General features: G+C 42.9%; 1 protein-coding gene across 9 annotated transcripts in view; it reads right to left on the bottom strand.

The window, feature by feature from the left end:
* The window catches only part of GFOD1 (glucose-fructose oxidoreductase domain containing 1), a 106,829-nt gene that overhangs the window by 47,668 nt on the left and 44,377 nt on the right, over positions 1-14,784 (bottom strand). For 2 of the 9 annotated variants that reach the window (XM_037893135.2, XM_037893136.2), the window contains exon 2: positions 2,367-2,415. The exons of the other annotated variants lie outside the window; for them this stretch is intronic. In XM_037893135.2, coding sequence (XP_037749063.1) covers positions 2,367-2,415 — 49 coding nt within the window. The remainder of the gene's footprint in view (positions 1-2,366; positions 2,416-14,784) is intronic. 9 annotated transcript variants of the gene reach the window in all.

Raw genomic sequence — 14,784 nt, 5'->3', positions numbered from 1 at the left:
TTAGGGGGCACCCAGATTGCGCGCCACCATCCACAGCCCAGTGGGACACTAAACTCAAATAGAAGAAGGCTGGCAGACCAGAGTGGTAGAAGGGGCCAGAAATCAGCTGTACCATATGCATCCAGACTCACTAGCCTCCTTCTCCCATTTTTGATTACTCCTACCATCGATAAGCAGATTCAAGGTTTGTTGATCTCTGTGCCTCCCTCTCAGCCGAGGGCCTGACTTCACAGATCCATCAAACCAGCCTCTATCACTTCTGCCTCTGGGGAGGGCTTTTGAGTTACTACAGTGAATTCTTTCCCAGGTATCTGGCCAGTGGCTCTTCCGCACATGCTCAGGGTCTAACTGATCGCTATATTTGGGGTCAGGGAGGAATTTTTGCCCAGGTCAGATTGGCAGAGACCCTGGGGGGTTTTCACCTTCCTCTGCAGCATGGGGCACGGGTCACTGTCAGATTTAAACTCGTGTAAATGGTGGATTAAACCATGATTTGAGGACTTCAGTAACTCAGCGAGAGGTTACGGGTCTATTATAGGAGTGGGTGGGTGAGGTTGTGTGGCCTACAATGTGCAGGTCAGACTAGGTGATCACCATGGTCCCTTCTGACCTTAAAATCTATGAGCCTATGAACATTGTCTTTGATCCAAGTTATTAAATGCTTATTCGTCATCCATGCTACTAAACAAGATATCACACATCCCTCCACATGAACAGTTTAGCCCAGTTCAGTCCCAGAGTTCTAGTGGCATTAGCTATTGTGAGAGCTCCCGCATTTTAGGATCTTATCAGGACTTCTCTGTGTATATTCCAGCCTTATGTCCTGACCCTATGCTGCACCGTGTGCAGGCCAAACTTCTGCAATCACACAAAGCCTCAATGGGTTCCCAGCGCACGAGTGATATTGCAGTATCAAAGCTTCAGTCCATACAGTTGGAGGGACTTTTCCTAACAAACACAAGGGTGACCAGAGAAGCACAATTACCAGTGGTTCTGAACCTTTCCTATACTGTGACTCCATGGTACATCAGAAGAAAAAAAAAAAAAAAAAGTCTCTGGACCCTCCCACTCCCCTCTAGCTATAAACAAAGGGAGGGTGATCACATTCTAGAAAAAAAGGATGGGACACACCTGAAGGTTCCATATAACATTCCATGAGCCTGCTGCCCTGAGGGGGCATATCCAGCCCCACAGATAGCTAGCACATATATGGGTCTCAACAAATGCTAGCCACAAATATATTCCATCTTGTTCAGAGAAGCAGCAAAATACGCTTGCAAGTATGCCCTAACCCTGTCCATGAAATCCAGCCCTATCTGGCAGGCTTTCTATACTAGAGAATCCAAGACAGAATATGGTCCCCAAATGTATTTTTTTAAATATCAATTTAAAAAGGACAGCGGCAACTTACAAATCTCACTACTATTACTAAAAGTGGAAACAGAAGTGTTCCACAATTGTCACTATGGCAATACAAATAAAATAAAATAATGATAACTAATTGTAAAACCACAAAAACTGGCAGAGGGGGTCCTTAAGAAAAAGTAATCAAAACTGCTTTAAAACTTATTTAGCTGACTAAATTTCAAGTAGATTGTATCCCTTTAATAATAGACAGCATGTGAGAACTTTCTTATTCACTTCTAGTGTCATAGTGCAAGGGAGAGCTGCTGTCCGCTCACAGCACATGAGAATTGTGTCACCACCACAATACCCAGTTTTACTTCTCAAGTCACCAGTGACTGTTCCCAGAATACATCTCCCAGACAGAATCAAAAGTGATTTATGTCTCAACAGGAAGCATGTATCCTTCCAGACACTACTGGCTTGGCTCCTTTCATTTAGGCAAAAGATTTCCCCCGAAAGCATGGAGAAAGGGGCTTTTAAGCTGTTCTGTTCTGGCCTTTGCTTGTAAAATTCTCTTCTACTGGAAGTATGTGGTACTCAGACCGCAGTTGTTTTGAAATCCAGTTTGAATCTCTTGATGATTTAGCACATATTGTTTGAACAGATTTTTGGTGACATTACTTTCCTCCTGTAATGAGTCATTGCTCTATCTTGTTTTATAGACTATTTCTAATGCATTGCCTGAAAGGCACCCTAATGATAAGATCCAGTTATTCCAGTGCTGTAACACTTGCAGAGATTTATTCTCTGGTTCTTTCCCAGAATGATTCCCTGGTGTTTCTCTTACACAACCTTCCCTGGTGTTTCTCTCACCCAACAGGGATAGGTCTGGGGGCAGGAGCTGTGTTTTCTTATACATTTGTGCAGTGCCTAATATAATGCAACCTTGATCTTGAATGGAACTTGTAGGTGATACAGAAATATAAATAATAAAAAACAAATACATTTAGATCACTGACCTCTTGAATCTGGTCTGCTTTGTAGCCAACAGAGCCAATACTCCTGCTCCTTAAAAACCAAGAAAACAAATGAATGTATCCTACACAAGCATAAAGTGTTTATAAAAGCTACTTTAATCCAGGACTATCTGCATCATATGCTTCTCCCTCCCACCAGTCACTGTATTACATAAAAGTTTGCAGAGAACAGATAAACATCAAAGGGAATAGGGAGAAAAATGAGAGTCAGATATTCACATTCTTTGACTTTACACAAGAAATGGCCTCCTTTTCTATGAGTGATGTCTTGGAAACAGAAAAACTATGTACCAAAGAGAAATGCTGTACACCAAAACGAGAAAGCCATAAGCACAGCCTGATTTAGTTTAACAAGATAGAAGAAATGAGTGCCAGGAAACCACAGAAACAGTTTTGGACACAGATCAGAACTGCAGACATCAGTGTAAGCCTCAAGTTTTTCCCAGCCTGTCATTTATTGTGATATCTGGGTCAGAGGGCAGGTCACAAGAAACTAAATAAAAAGTTCCTAATAGCGAGAGACAGCAGGAATCATTTTTGACACCCTACCATTTGGTACACTGAGCCTTACTAGAGCAGAGACGAGGTAATATGGGGAAGGGCGAGGGAGAACATGTCTTTTTCATCAGCAAGGGATGACTAGATGACACACAAATATCAGTAACACTCCACGAAGTGAAAACAGAATGACAAAAGAAAACACTGCTGCATGCATTTCCAATTCGTTTCCTCTTTTCCATCTTTGAGAGAAGATGTGAAACTGTGTTCCTTATCACTGTGGTCTTTAAAAATACTATGGCCCTTCGTGCAAGAGGAAGGTCATGTTAACCTCACCATGCTGGCCAAACTCCATTCTGGGTAATTATATTAGGCTTGCCTACAATCCCCCCTGTAGCTGCAGTTGGACATGGTATTCTTCTTCGCTTCCTTTATTCGACTGCTGCATAGTGTTGCTTTGTGCTATTCAACAGCTGCCCCATTCCAGTTCAGAGGAGGTAGCATTTCATGTCTGAGTGACGTGATACTTGTATATACAGAGAGCATCAAATTCTACCAAGCATCTCAAGAAAATGCAATTGTCATCTCTGAACTCACAGATCAGAATCACCCACACAGCTTCAAAGAAGTCTTTAATGGATACCTGTTCACAAAGTGCAAACAAATTAGAAGAACATTCAAACTGAATGCAATTTACACTGATCTGAGCTTTGAGTGCAGAATGTAGTTATTTAACTTTAGTCTGATAGTTGCTGTTCCTACAAAGGTTTGGCCTTTGTGAGGTAAATTTCTACAGCTGCAAAATAAGGTGCAAAATTTCAAAAGCAGCTTCTCATTCTGGAGGACTCAGTTTTGGGGTGCAACTAGAGACCCCTTTAACTTGATTTTCAGAAACCAGTGGAAGCTATTGAAGGGAAGCCCCATCAGCTATTGAAGTCAATGGAAGCTACAGCTGTTGCTCAGCTCTTTCTGAAAATCAGGACAAGGCATTTCAGGCTGGGCATGGGTACCCCCAAATGGAGATACCTAAACTCAATGGCCGCTTTTGAAATGGCCTAACCTTGCAAGGTGCTGAACGCCTTCCATTCCCACTGAATTCAAGAGCTTTGCATGATCAGGCCCTAACGTTGTACTTCCAGATTTCCATCCTTTGAATGTCGCTGTGTCTGCAACCAGCACTGACGAAGCACAAGGCTGTGATTGTTTACCAATATAGTTATACAGTATGCAAGTTTAGTGGTATAAAGGTAGAACTATTCCTATACGGAAGGGGAATAAGCTATATGGTATAAAGCACCTTTTTACTGATATAACTGCATCCACACTAGATATTATGCTGCTTTAACTATATCAGTGTAGTCTTCTAGCGCCCACTGAAGAAACTGGATTGTGTGTGAAAGCAGCTGAGCCACATGCAGTGCACATAACCCTTTAGCTCCACGAAATTAACATAAAGCTGCTTGAGGGACTAGCTTAAAGCCACTGTTAGGGATGCTGCTGCTTTCAATAATTAACCTTTTGCAGACTACAAATTACTTGTATATTTCCCTTCTCCCCACGCAGCAGCAGGCATGAATTGCTTCTTGCAGTCGCTTCATCTCTAAAACACGATGTGCTGAAACCGAGTAAGGAAGTGTTATGCTGCCAGGGCTATCCAGTGCTCAGGCAGTTGGACATATTGGGCTCCTCTCTCACACACCAGTCTTACATTAGTTGCTTAACTCTGATGGCTTTAATGGAGGTACTCTGGATTTAAAACTGGCACAATTTAGAGGAGAATCAAGACTCTAATGTGCGCATAAATCACTATCAGATTCCCATCTACTCCCTTTTCATAAAGGGTAGTCAAATCACTATATGAGCCTTTTGCATTAGGAAAACAGTAGTGCCCCCAAATACACAAAGTAGCTTGTCGTATCGTGCCCACATTTTCAATTGCTGCCTCTAGAATTGTATCTGCAATTTTATGCCTGCACTTTCACGCCAGAGGTGCTGCATGCCTAAGATCTTGACCTTGCACAGTTACAGGCACAATTTTAGAGAGTGAAACCCTGGGGAAAATTTGACCCATTGCCATGTCAATGTTACTGAACTTTGGGGTTTTTAGTGATCAGAGCAGTCCATATGGGAATCCTGACATAATATGGCCTTCAATGGCAGCAGGCCCTTCCGTGCAGAAAATCTGTGCCAGCTGTTTAGATTCTGCCACCCATGCTCACACTGAATAGTACTTCTTTCCACAAACAGTCCACTGATTTCCCACAGCTAAACTGAGGAGCCATTACACATTTTGATAAGCACTACCTTGTACAAATGGTCCCACTGACTTCAGTAGCTAGATTGTGAACCCTGACCCATGTGAAAGCAACAGGACTACTCAAGGTGAGTAAGGGATTCTCAGTCTGGCCCACTGGGACCATCCAAGGAGCGTGAGTAAGGATGGGAGAATCTGGCCCCACGATGTGAGCTCTCTTAGATTCTCCCAATTTCACTCACTCCTCAAGTAGTCCCATTAAAGAAAATGGGACTACATGCGGAGCAATGTCCATGCAGTACTTGCAGGAGTAAGGGCAGCAGAACCTACCCCTTAAACGGCTACTTTAAGCATGATGAGTCATGAAAGAGAGACTCCAAAAGATCTGGGGGGCCAAATCCTCATCTGACGTAAATCAGTGTAGCTCCATTGGCTGCTGGCATACAGGTGAATGACGGTTTGTGATGACTCACATTAACTTTCCCCATTTGGAGCATTATAAGAGAACTGTGATTCTTCTAGATGATTCAAAGGAAAAGCTGAGATTTTACGAGGGATATGGAAGCTTGCTATTACAAGGCTACTCTCCTCTCCTTTCCTTGTCCCCTGGAAAGCAGCTAGAGTGACCAGACAGCAAATGTGAAAAATCGGGATGGGGGTGGGGGAGTAATAGGATCCTATATAAGAAAAAGACCCCAAAATCAGGACTGTATCTATAAAAATCGGGACATCTGGTCACCCTAGAAGCAGCAAATGAAAGGGTTAAACTTCCACCATCAGGAAGAAAGGCCAGATGGACAGCAAGATGAGAGACAGACAGACAAGTAGGTGCAAGTGAGTGCAGACAGAGCTTTTTTCAAGGGAGGCTTGTTCACTTAAATGACAGTTAGATCACTTGTACCTAATTACCACTTGGTAACTCTATGGAAGCTAGACACAAAGAAAGGCCTCCACCATTTGTACTAGCAAAGCACAGGGCAAAAGAAATCAGCCTATTCCCCACCAGCTCACAGCTCACACAACCCTCCCTTTTTTCCCTCAGCTCAAAGGCCAGCATTCCTGTGAAATAGTAATAGGGTGGAAAAGTCTCCTGGGTACTGGCATGCAAATGAGCACACGAATTAGTATAGCCTAATTTTGTGTCAGGAGGAGAGGCTCGTTATGACAATCTCATTCTCCTATTATCACTGAAAAACATGCTCCTCTGGCCTTCTGCATGGCTCGGTGGAAAGGGCAGGCAGGGATTAGGAAGGTAAAATGCACAACGATGCTGGCTTCCATGTGGTGTGATGGTGCCAGCTGGTCTGTGGGGTTCCTCTGCTCTCTCTAGGATAGCAGCTCACCCAGCAGTCTGGCCAATTTCAGCCGTGACGGTGTTTCTGCTGGAATCCAGTACAGCAAAGCTCCTCTTCGTTATATACCTGGCTGGAACAGTAGGGACCACTGCCACAAAGAACCATCTTTTACTTTTAAAGAGATCTCCATGGCTAGACCAATGGTAGCTGAGTGTCTTCTAAGATGGACCTTAGCTCTGAAACAAGACGACTAGGGGGGCTGAGGAGAAGCTGCACCCAAATTAGCAACAGTGGGAATTTTTAAGTAAAAATAGTCTAACTTGTGCAACTGAAACAGATGGATAGTAGTTCAGACATATCATTAGCAATCTTTTGTCATGTGACCATTCGTCTAAGGGCTAGTCTACACGGGCAATGCTAAAGCGCTGCCGTGGCAGCGCTTTAACGGGGCTTATGTAGTCGCAGCACAGCGCTCTCCCAGCACTCTAAAAAACCCAGCTCCACGAGGGACGTAGCTCCCAGCGCTGGGGCACTGTCTACACTGGCGCTTTACAGCGCTGAAACTTGCTGCACTCAGGGGGGTGTTTTTTCACACCCCTGAGGGAGAAAGTTGCAGCGCTGTAAATTGCCAGTGTAGACAAGCCCCAAGTCTTTTGAACTAATGAATGCTATTGCCTTCATTTTTAAAAAACACCTGCAGCACTGGATGTGTGTTTTGTAATATCCATAAAACATGATGCACTTCTCCAGTGCCTTCGGCCTGAGACTCTCAGGTGCTTTACAGCCATTAATGGGTTGAGCTGCCCAATACTCTCTCTGTGAGATAGGGAAGTACTGTTGGGTTTGGTTTTTAAACAAATGGGGACACTGAGATGACAATTTTGACCTTGACAAGACTGGCCACTGATTTGGGGCATTGTAGATTTTGGGAGCCCAAGATTTTTCAGGAGTTCTGAATGAGCCAATAGCTCCAGGAGAAACCTGTGGGATCGGCACCTGCCCAGTACTTCTTAAAAATCAAACCAAAGATGTCTCAAGATGAGTGCCTAAAAATTGAGGCTCCTGAAATCACTGGCCACTTTTGAAAAATATGTCTGAATGTGAGTTGTACACTGAATTTGAACACCCCTTTTATTCCCAATTACTAACACCCCTCCAAACACCCCCCACAGCCCCTGCCCCAAGTAGAGTTGTGATCCGGAAAGGGAGGCGCACCAGAGACTCCATGAAATCCATTAGGGACTTTGCTTCCAACTGGCTGTCTGTCTCGCTCAGCATTTTATACTGTTCCCCATCTCCATAGTATATGAGCACCTTCCACTTAACAGCAATAGCAAAGCTACGAACAATACCAGCTCTACTGATTTCCATCCCCGTGCTTTAATCACAAGCCCACCGCTCCCTTCTTGTAGAGCAGGGGTTCTCAAAATGGGGGTCATGACCCCTCAGGGGGTCACAAGGTTATTACATGGGAGGTCGTGAGCTGGCAGCCTCCACCCCCAAACTCTGCATCGCCTCCAGCATTTATAATAGTGTTAAATATTTATTTAAAAAAAAAGAAGTGTTTTTAATAAATAAGGGGGAGGTCACACTCATAAGCTTGCTGTGTGAAAGGGGTTCACCAGTACAAAAGTTTGAGAACCACTGTCGTAGAGTAATTATTATATCAAAACCTTTATTAGACACATTCTTAGCAGTTCCATAAGGTCTGAAATGAACTTGTCTTGTTCTATTATTTCACATACACAATAATATTTTCTTTGCCTATATTTGGAGAGGGGTCTGGAAAAGTGATATCATAACTGGAATGAGGAAGCGTTTATTCCCTGGCTGCAAACACATGACCGTGAAGTAAGACTGCTATTTGAAGAACCCTATTTATATTGACATTTCCTGAACCAAACAGGACTGAGAGAAACTTGGGACAAAATGTTGTGTCATTGCTACATTCTGCAGGAACCACTGCCAGCGTTTCACAGAAGTTTGAATGACAGCAAGTTACAACTGCGTTGCGCGGCAGGCAGGCTAAAGATCTATATATAAAGATCCTATAACCCTCCACTTAGGAGGGTTATAGGAATAGATCATTGTATCAGACAGACTCCTGTTCTTGGGGCAAAGATTAGCATTTGTTGGGACATGCCTGGATGGGCTTGTTTGCCCATGACTAACTCCTGTTACATAAACCTAAAATGTTTGCTATTGAAAAAAAATGGACATGAACAAATAAAGCCTGAAGGATTAACCCATTGCAACATCCATTGTCGTAATCAATGCCCCTGACAAGTTTGACTTATATACACATGTGAAGCACATCTATGTTGGGACAAATCTTTGAAAACCTTCTCGCTCATAATTTGCTGGTGATATAAATGCGTGTGAAATGGACAGTGGTTATAGCACAATCAGTGTGCAATGACATTCAACACAGAGTAAAATTTGATTTTAGTTAACACTGCTTGTAGTGTTCATTCTGTTCTATAGATCAAAAATTACTCTCCCAAAAGCCATTCCCGATTGCTAATGGATCAGTCAGGATTTGATTGTGAGAATCAGTTATTTAGAAGTGATCATTTCTTTTTTAAAAAACAAAAAAGGATTACAAAGGGAAAGGAGATCTAGCTGAGACCCAATTTCTAGGCAGAGATCATATGAATTTATCATCTGAACACCTTTAGGAAACACTGCTAAACCTTCCTCTGATGAAGCTTTTCCACCATAACCAGAATGTCATTCACAGCATCAACCATTTCCTTTCCCTACTGCCTTTTAAAAAAATAACACACCCGAAGCGGAGCTTTCTATGCTTGCAAAACAGTGAAGAGCCAGAGATTCTATGAAGTCCACTAGGGACCTCACTATTACCAATATATTTTATGTGGAAGGTTCTCAGACACTACAGTGAATGATGGCAGTACAAAAAAAGTGATTAGACAAAGATTTCACACCTCTGAGTGCCAATTATCTTCAACTGAAGAATGTTACAAGTTCATAAGTGTACCCGTTAGATCCAATAATAAGCTACATTGGCATTAAAATAACTAATTTTACATTAATATACCCAACAGATCTTACTCTGTCCTTGCAAAATTGGGACAGACTCGCAGATAAATTCAGGTGCCTCTAAGTTGGTGTATCAGATATGTTGAAGAGCCTAGAAGACGTAAATAACACCAGTTAGGTAGCCTCTTAGGCTCCCTTCTGAATGTGGTCCTTTGTTTCTATGCATGTGGCTTCTGTCTGGAGTTCATCCATATCCATCTTTAGTAACGAAATAAAATCCTGAGGTTCTTACACCTGGCCAAATTGTGCAGTTCACAATTAAGCAAATTTCCATTGAGTATATGTGGTTTTGCCAGACTAAAAACTGATGGAAAACCTTTGGGCGGAGCCAAGGGGAGGGTGAAAAAGGATTGGGAGAGGAGATCTCTGCAACATTTTCCTCACTAACATTGTTTCCCAGCCATTCTGTCCAGCATGGAAAAGGACAAGGGCCAGTCCAGAAACACCACAGACCCCTGACCAGGGTGAACCCATGGCTGTTTGTGAGGAAGCCCTATACATCCATACCAGCTTGGAACCTCCAGTGCCAGCCTCATAGGTAGCACAGTTCCAGTCGAGTCACACTGCCAAGGCTTCTGCTGCTCACCCTGAAAACCCCATAATTGGGGATTCCCCATCTCAGCCTCTGGCTGTATTGCGTATCTGATATGAGCTGTGCTGGGTACAGAAGGGGACACCGTGCACCTACTGCAACCCCATCCTTCAATGCTCCACCCACTCCCTGCCTTCACATTCCACTTAGAACCCAACCCCTTGGATTGGCCTCCATGGTGTCCAAGGGAAGTAATGCTACTGCACGTGTCTCTAGGCTGTGCCTGGAGTTCTTCACACACAGAGGGCCTCAACCTCAACTGTCTTAGTGACAAGAGAAGGCCTGCAGGATTTGGCCTGATTAAAAAAAAAAATAAATAAAATAAATCAGCAGCTATTATTTTACTGAGGGTAGACCAGTGCAAAATTTTTGATTGAAGCTTTCTTCTTCTTCTTCTTTTAATAAGAGATGGCTTTTTCATCAAAGTAGAAAATTGCTCAGGAAATATCTATTTTCAATGAACTCTTTCAATTTTTTCATCACCCCTCCCCCCCAAAAAAGTTTCAGTTTTGGGCAACTGAAAAATTTCAGCTACTTAGGGAAAATTTTTCCAGTAAAACTAATCTCTCTCTCCTCCCACCCCCCAGATTGGCCAAAACTGTTTTGATTTTTGGCAAGCCAAAAAAAAAAAAAAAAAAAATTCACTTTGGGGTTTTCAGTTTTTTTGACAAAACCCCCCAAAAAACTTTCTAGACTAATTTTGACAAAAATCAACATGAGAAAAAAGATTTCCGCGATCAGCTCTAAGTGAGGGGCATCTGCTACAGCAGCAGAAGATCTTTGTCCAGCAATAGAAGCTACCCTTGGATCAATCAGAGATATCCATTGAAAATGTCCTGGAAGAAGCAAAGACTTCAGTCCAGAAGTTGACTAATTAAGGTACTTATATGGACTCCTGAAGTGAAGAGGACAAGAAGTGTTTGTTAAGCCAGCTGAAAGAGTACACAGACTTAGTTCTTACAAATCTACAATTGTGATTTCTGGATTCTACTCAACCTCTACATAGCTTTTACAGATGCCTGTCTTATAAAACACTTACAGTTGAGTGGAGTCAGGCACTACCAGCAATGGGGCTGCCAGGTGCTCAGGACAGAATAGAAAATTTTGAACACAGAGTGGAATATCATCCGACAAACAAATGAAGATTTAAACTTCAAAGTTCTTTATCATCACTAGTGGTTCGACCCAATCTTTGTGCTATGTTTCCTGGGATGAAAGAAGTAGGAATTCACCTCTTGCTATTCCCAGTCACAACAGCTACAGTTGAGCGTTCTTTTGCCTCATTGAATAGAATTTTGTGTTCTGAAAGAAGTCGTCTTCTGCCTGATCACGAGTATATCATGAAGGACTGGAAGTAACGGACACATAAAAAGACACAAAAAAAAGAGTGCAAAATTATAACAAGAAACATGTAGATGTAGTGCTTCATAGTAGGCTTGAGTAGCCAACTTTAATTTTTGTGATGATTTTAAAACATGAGTTGAATCTAATAAAATGGTCATGAAACATTTTTCAGTTTTTACTTTGGTGCCACACAGCCCACCTTCGCCCTCACAGTCTCAACACTTGTCGGTCCTCACCCCCCTGAATATTCCAACACCCCCCTCAATTTCAATGCCTGGGGAAAACATTCTGCGGGCGTCATGCACCTTTCCGAACCAGCCTGCGTTAATGTCCGTGAAACGCTCACAGTGATCCACAAGTGCCTGGAGAACCATAGAGAAATACCCCTTCCAATTAATGTACTCGGTGGCTAAGTGGTCTGGTGCCGAATTAGAATATGCATGCCATTGATCGCCCCTCCGCTGTTAGGGAAGCCCATTTGTGCAAAGCCATCCACAATGTCACTCACGTTGCCCAAAGTCACGGTCTTTCAGAGCAGGATGCGATTAATGGCCCTGCACACTTCCATCAACACATGTCCAACAGTCGACTTTCCCACTCCGAACTGGTTAGCAACCGATCGGTAGCAGTCTGGAGTAGCCAGCTTCCATAGCGCAATCACCACGCGCTTCTCCAGCAACAGGGCAACTCTCATTCTTGTGTCCTTGCACTGCAGGGCTGGGGCAAGCTCATCACACAGTCCCATGAATGTGGCTTTCCTCATCCAAAATCCTCATTCTGCAGCCACTGGTCGTAATCCCAGACGTGCATTACGATGCACTCAATGCTTGTTTCCCAAGCCAAAAAGCGACATTCCACTGTGGTCAGCACCTCCATGAATGTCACAAGCAATCTCGCCACGCGTACTAACTATGACATGAGATCAATGTCACACTCCTCTTGCCTTTGTAGTGTATAACTCCACTGCCACTCGTGACGTGTTGGTCAGAGCAAGCAGCATATTGGTCAACAGTGTGAGATCCATTCCTGCAGCCCAAAGAGGCAGAGCACGCAGTACACAAACCATTGAAAGATGGCGCCAAATGCGGACGGAAGCACAGGGATTGCTGGGATGTGAAGCAATGCATCACGGGGCACTGGGACAGGACCCAGGATGTCCCGCGACCCCACTCCGCCTTCCCACAACTCTAAGCGGAAGAAGAGGAAGAGATGCTCTGTGGGATAGCTGCCCAGAGTGCACTGTTCCGAATACCGCTGCAAGTGTGAACACACTATTGCACAGGCAGCTGACAGTGCGAACACACAACACTTCAGCACTCTCTGAGCGGCGCTGTAACTGCCGGTGCTGTAACTCTGCCAGTGTAGACATACCCTAAGCTATACTGGTATAAAAGTGACTTATACCAGTATAGCTGTGTCCACGGCACGGCTTTTGCCAGTGTAACTATTTGGGGTTTTTTAAAATGACACCACTAACCAAAATAGTTTATATCAGCAAAACTAGTGTAGACTAGGCCTAATTATAGGATAATTACAATGCCACATAAATTAATATTATATGGAACAATCCTTCCCAGGCAGGAGAATAATCTGGAAAGCCTACAAGGAATTTTCCATATTTAATTTAGATTATTCTTAAGTCCTGTGAATGCTATAAATGTAACCAGTTACAGCACAGTTTTCCCTAGCCCTGGTGCCTTTTGTAATGTAGACGGACCATAACTGGGTTTTCCAACTTGGCTTAAACCTGTTTTGCCAGTGGACAACAAGGTTCCATTTTGGTTGAATTTATAGCGCAGGCAGGCCCTAAGAACAAGACAAGACAATGGTATGTATGCCAAAGGCCTAGCCACCAAGGAAATCCTTTGCTTTTCCAGGCATAAAGCTATAAACCAGGCACAGATTAATCAGGTTTAACTGTGTGAAATGTTTTTAATCCAAACCCCTAGGTGACTCAGTGGGTTTGGTGGAAGCCTGAATGATAGAAAGGGTCAGAAGGGAATTTTACTGCAGTGTCTGCTCAAAACCACAGCCTGCCCATAAACTCTCAGTAATACCGTTTCCGGATCAGTGGCCAGAATGTAAAACAAAACTACAGCATAGAAAGCTTGCTTGAGGCTGACAGGGCTACAATATGCCTGTCTGACCCATCAAGGTTCATATGCCAATAATAAAGCACTTTCGTTTAAATCCTTCCTTTAATTCCAGGCCATTTTTCCAATGCAATACATCCAAAAATACATTAAAAAGGGAAGGGGTTGGGGAAGGGATTGTGTATGTGTGTCTTTGTTTTCTGTAGAGAAATCACAAAATTACTGGTTTCAGAGTAGCAGCCGTGTTAGTCTGTATTAGCAAAAAGAAAAGGAGTACTTGTGGCACCTTAGAGACTAACCCATTTATTTGAGCATAAGCTTTCGTGAGCTACAGCTCACTTCTGAAGTGAGCTGTAGCTCACGAAAGCTTATGCTCAAATAAATGGGTTAGTCTCTAAGGTGCCACAAGTACTCCTTTTCTTTTTTCACAAAATTACTGCTTCCAGGAAATAGGTTTTTACAGCCAAATCAACTGTTTCTTCTTTTAAAAAATCACTTTTTTGTTTCAGTGTCAATCCTCTTACAAGCATACATGTGAAAAGAAACTGTTATTATGGCCATGAAAGCAGGTATATATAAACACATGGTGGCAACAGAAAAAGAATGTTAAACATTAGCCTCATTCTTGTCCCCCATGATGTGTAATTCTAACTTCCCACTCAGCAACAACGCCATAGTACAAACACCTTATTAAACCTTTACCACAAGACATCTTGCAGGTGTCTATATATGGTATACCCTACCTACATTTACATTAATCATCTAAACCCTGTGTTTAATCACGAAATGAGAAGCACTTATTTGCTGCAATTCATTACCAGGTGGAAGAGGTCACAGCTAAGAATTCATATATTGTGGCAGCACTAGCTTAACCATGTGTTTCATTTGAGCTGGGGGGGGGAGGGAGAGGAAATGGCAATAAAAGCTGAGCTGATGTAAAAGTGAACTCAAAAATTTCACCCAAACCATTTCATTTTCACACATACAAATCCCACACCTATAGAGTTTAACCTGCAGCTCTAGTTAAACACTAACTGCTTAAATGATCTCTCAGACGTAAAAACATATTGTCCGATATAAATGGACTTGCCCTTCAGAGATAATAAACACTTATCTACATGGGGGAGTTATTTTGTAAGAAACTATTCTGGACTGTGTAACTCCCTTTATCCAAAATGGCTGAAGCTAATTTGGAATAAAACACTGATTCCAGAATAAGAGAGCGTCTACACAGGGAGTTAATCAGGAATAGCTATTCCAC

This window comes from Chelonia mydas, chromosome 2 (assembly GCF_015237465.2).
Source record: "Chelonia mydas isolate rCheMyd1 chromosome 2, rCheMyd1.pri.v2, whole genome shotgun sequence".
NCBI classification, from domain to species: Eukaryota; Metazoa; Chordata; order Testudines; family Cheloniidae; genus Chelonia; species Chelonia mydas.
Note: the sequence above shows the minus strand (reverse complement) of the source record. Positions and strands in the feature narration are given on the sequence as shown.